This window comes from Fukomys damarensis, unplaced genomic scaffold (assembly GCF_012274545.1).
Source record: "Fukomys damarensis isolate Sample0158 unplaced genomic scaffold, DMR_v1.0_HiC HiC_scaffold_36, whole genome shotgun sequence".
Classification (NCBI taxonomy): Eukaryota; Metazoa; Chordata; class Mammalia; order Rodentia; family Bathyergidae; genus Fukomys; species Fukomys damarensis.
Genome location: NW_022900948.1, coordinates 40,533,805 through 40,537,605, shown reverse-complemented (window position 1 = coordinate 40,537,605; position 3,801 = coordinate 40,533,805). Strand labels below are relative to the sequence as shown.

At 43.4% G+C, this 3,801-nt stretch overlaps 1 protein-coding gene across 4 annotated transcripts in view; it reads right to left on the bottom strand.

Annotated features, from left to right (window-relative positions):
• Positions 1-466: 466 nt before the first annotated feature.
• Positions 467-3,801, bottom strand: part of Rabepk (Rab9 effector protein with kelch motifs) — a 26,658-nt gene continuing 23,323 nt past the window's right edge. For all 4 annotated transcript variants that reach the window (XM_010613530.3, XM_010613529.3, XM_010613528.3 and 1 more), the window contains exons 6-8: positions 3,082-3,231; positions 1,057-1,206; positions 467-757 (exon numbers count right to left, since the gene is read on the bottom strand). In XM_010613530.3, coding sequence (XP_010611832.1) covers positions 483-757; positions 1,057-1,206; positions 3,082-3,231 — 575 coding nt within the window. In that variant the 3' untranslated portion in view covers positions 467-482. The remainder of the gene's footprint in view (positions 758-1,056; positions 1,207-3,081; positions 3,232-3,801) is intronic.

Sequence of the window (3,801 nt, the reverse complement as noted above, 5' to 3'; positions counted from 1 at the left end):
TAAGACTCCCATCAAATGTTAAAACCAAATACTTTGTTCCCTGGGGGTCAGTGGGGTAGGAGGCATAAGGGTTCTCGTATCCCTGTTGCCAAACGCTCACTACTGTGTACTGTGAACCTCTGTGAGGGTCAGATCAAGACTTAAGTAAATGTCCATGCGTATTAGCAGCTTGGGCTATGTTGCCACCCCCCAAACACACACCTTTGGTTGGCATGAACCCAGGGCCTTCGCACTGAGCTACATCCCCAGCCCTTTTCGTCTTGAGACGTGTATCTTGTTGGGCTTGAACTCCTGCCCCAGGCCCCCAGGTTTATGTTAACCTTTACCTAGGTTTAATGTAAGGATTTTTCACGGGGTTATCCTGTTCATTTCTTCATGTACAAAGAATATATAAACAAGGCAGATACCTTGTGCAAGAAATATTCTGGCGATAAGACAGTTAAGGTTTCACTTCAATGAAAGTATCAAGTAAGTGGCTTTTATTAGTCAATTACAGTCACAATACAATCATCATAGATCTCCCCTTCTGTATTCATCCCACCAAACACAAAACAGAGCAACGTGTCAGTGTGACTTTCCTCATGTAAGTCACCCCTCTGGATCACTCTGTCAACAGAATGTCCTTCCTGTATGACAGATTCTGAGTCTTCTTCCTCAGCAGTAGATGTCACTGGCCATGGAATGACACACATGGAATGGTCCAGTCGTCCAGGAGGTAGAGAAGTGTCAAATTTAAGTAAGGTCCAATGCTGTTTTTCTGTTAGGGATAAAACAACAAGGCTTGTATTAAGAAATTTCCAGTAATGCTTTGTGATTTACTAAATCAGCTGAGCACAACAAACAGAAATAAAGGGGAAAAACCTATTGATGGTGTTATTGCTTTCATGATTCACTGCAGTTTAGTTCTCATTCTTTTGGATTTAGACAAATTGAAAAATACAAAGAGGTGGGGCGGGGATTTAGCTCAGTGGCTCTGCAGCCTGCTTTGCAAATGCAAGGACCTGAGTTCAATCCCCAGGTACAATTAAAAAAAAAAAAAGAGTGACATCTGCTCACCTATGTGATACTGGTACATGGTGTCCAGTGCCCTGGTGGGAGTCATCCCTCCGAAGACATACACGTGTTTTCCCACGGCCACAGCTGAGTGAGCAGCACAGCCTACCGGAGCAGCACCTGTGGGACTAAGCTTCTGCCACCTCAGGTCACCTGTGGAGAGAGTTGTGGCATGACACGCTAAAATGTGCTTTCAAACTTCCCTACTACACTTTGCAGAACTTACCTACGACAATCCAAAATCATTCACTAAGATGTTTGAGAGGTCACAGAGCAAGGGTTAGTGTAAGAATTAGTTGGAAGCTGGGCATAGTGGCACGTGCCTGTAATCCCACCACGTGGGAGGCTGAAGCAGGATTGCAGTGAATCTGAGGCCAGCCTGGTCTACATAGCAAGACCCTGTCTCAAAAAACCAAAAAAAAACAAAAAAAACAAATCAAATTTGCCACACATAGTGACACACATCTGTAATCCCAGCACTCGGGAGGTGGAGGTAGCAGGATCACCAAGAGTCTGAGGCCAGTCTGAAACACAGTGAGACCCTGTCTTTAAAAAAAAAAAAAAAAAAAAAAAAAAAATTCAAGCTCAGGCTGGCCAATTTAGCAACACACCTTATCTTGAAATAAAGGGCTGGATGTACCTCAGCAGTACAGTACCTCTGGGTTCCATCCCAGCACTGAAACAACAAAAACAAAAACAAATTATTTGAGGTAACCTGCAATTTTGATCAAGATCAAGAAGGGGATTCTCATATAGGTGGTCTTCGGAGCAAACTGAGATGTGATACGAGCATTCATAGTTTTTCCATTGATCATCGCCTTAACTGTTCAACCTCAACTGCTTCAGGAAAGTTCTGTGCCTTTATGTTTTAAAAGCTAAAAGTTCTTGCAGGGCACGGTGCCACACACCTGTAATCCCAGTACTCAGGAGGATGAGGCAGTAGGATCAAGGCAAGTTTGATACCAGCCTGGACTAAGCTCCCCACAAAACAAAAGTTCATTGTTATGCAACTTTCTGAGTGTAGGCTAGATACCTTGAGTATCTTGTTCACTTAATTCTCCTAACAGCCCTGTGAACTGCTAATTACTTCTGCCTACCCTTTTCTTGGGAAAGAGAACACACAGGATTAGAGAGGGAAAGGACTTGTCTGAGACTCCACAGTTTGGAACTACACATGTACTGAGTCTTGGCTCCAAAACCCATGTTCTCTTGGCTGCTTTAGCAGCCAACCCTGCCTATTTTGCATGGATATTTGTTTGGTTTTTGTTTTTGTTTTTGTTTTTTTGGTACCGGGAATTGAACTCAGGATCTTGCATTTTTGAGGCAGGCAGTGGAACCAATGAGCTAAATCCCCAGCCCTGGGTATTTGTATCTTTTCAAACAAGCATTTAGGGTCCTGGATGTAGCTCAGTGGTGCCACGCTCACCTGGCAAGCGCAAGGTCCTGATTTCAATCCCAAATCAAACAAGCATTTAAATGAGGCAGAAAAAAAAATGAGGCAGGATATCACTGGTTTAGGAAAACTAATGTGGCAGGAAAAAGATCCATGAAGCAGTTCCTCAGCACAAAAGAACTTCTTTTGATACTTATTCATTTTTTTATGTATTTATTTTGGCAGTACTGTACTGGGGGTTGAATTCAGGGCGTTCACACCTAGATACATGCCCAGCCCACTTTAAATTTTAATTTAATTTTATATATATTTTGTTTTTTGTGTTTTGTGCTTTGCTTTTTGAGACAGATCCTCACTATATAGTTTACACTGGCCTTAAACTCACATCAATCCTCCTGCCTCAATCTCCTGAGTACTGGGAAAACTGATGTGTGCCACCATGCCTGGCCATTTTTTGGCTTTTTGAGACAGTCTTACTATGTGGTTCAGGCTTGCCTTGAACTATATAATTCAGGCTGACCTCAGCCTCCCAAGTCTGGGGGATTACAGGTATGCACTCCCACATCCAGCTTTTTATTTTGAGACTGGCAAACAAAACACCTTGTAAGGAACCCCCATGCTCTCCACCTACTTACTTATGTCAATGCAGTGGAGATCATCAAAGAATTTGTCCCCTGCCAGGCCTCCATGGACAAAGAGCTTCGTCTCCGCTGCCACCATCACATGGCCATGCCGGGGAGATGGAGGACTTCCAAGTGTCTCTGGCTGTGACCAGGTCCGCGAGTCTAGAAAAGCAAAATTTTTGACACCAACTGGAAAAGCTAGAAAGCAAGAGCAAGAGAAACACACCCATGCCTCTTTATCACTGCGCAGCAGGAAGAGACTTTGGGTCCCCCCTTCCTGGCTCTCCCTCTACAGCCTCTTCTTGGACATTTCTGGAGCAGGATAGCCCACTACATTTGTGTGTGTGTGTGTGTGTGTGTGTGTGTATGTTTCTAGTTTGCTTCTAGAGGGGGTATTCCTAGGTACTAAACCCAGAAACTTCAAACTGAGTTATCTCCCCAGCCCTTATTAAAAATTTATAATTAAAAATTAATTATTCAAAAAATTTTATTATTATGTTTTCAGTACACGGATCAAACTCAGGACCTTGTGCTTTTGAGGCAAGTGTGGTGACACTGACCTAGATCCTTGGCCCCTTTTTATTTATTTTTGAGACAAGGTCTCCCTAAGTCACTGAACTACCCAGGGTGGGAGTGAACTTGCCATCTTCCTGCCTCAGCCTCCTGCAATGTTGGGATTACAAACATGTACCAACATGCCTGGCTTGGAAAGCTCACTACTTAATATGTTGA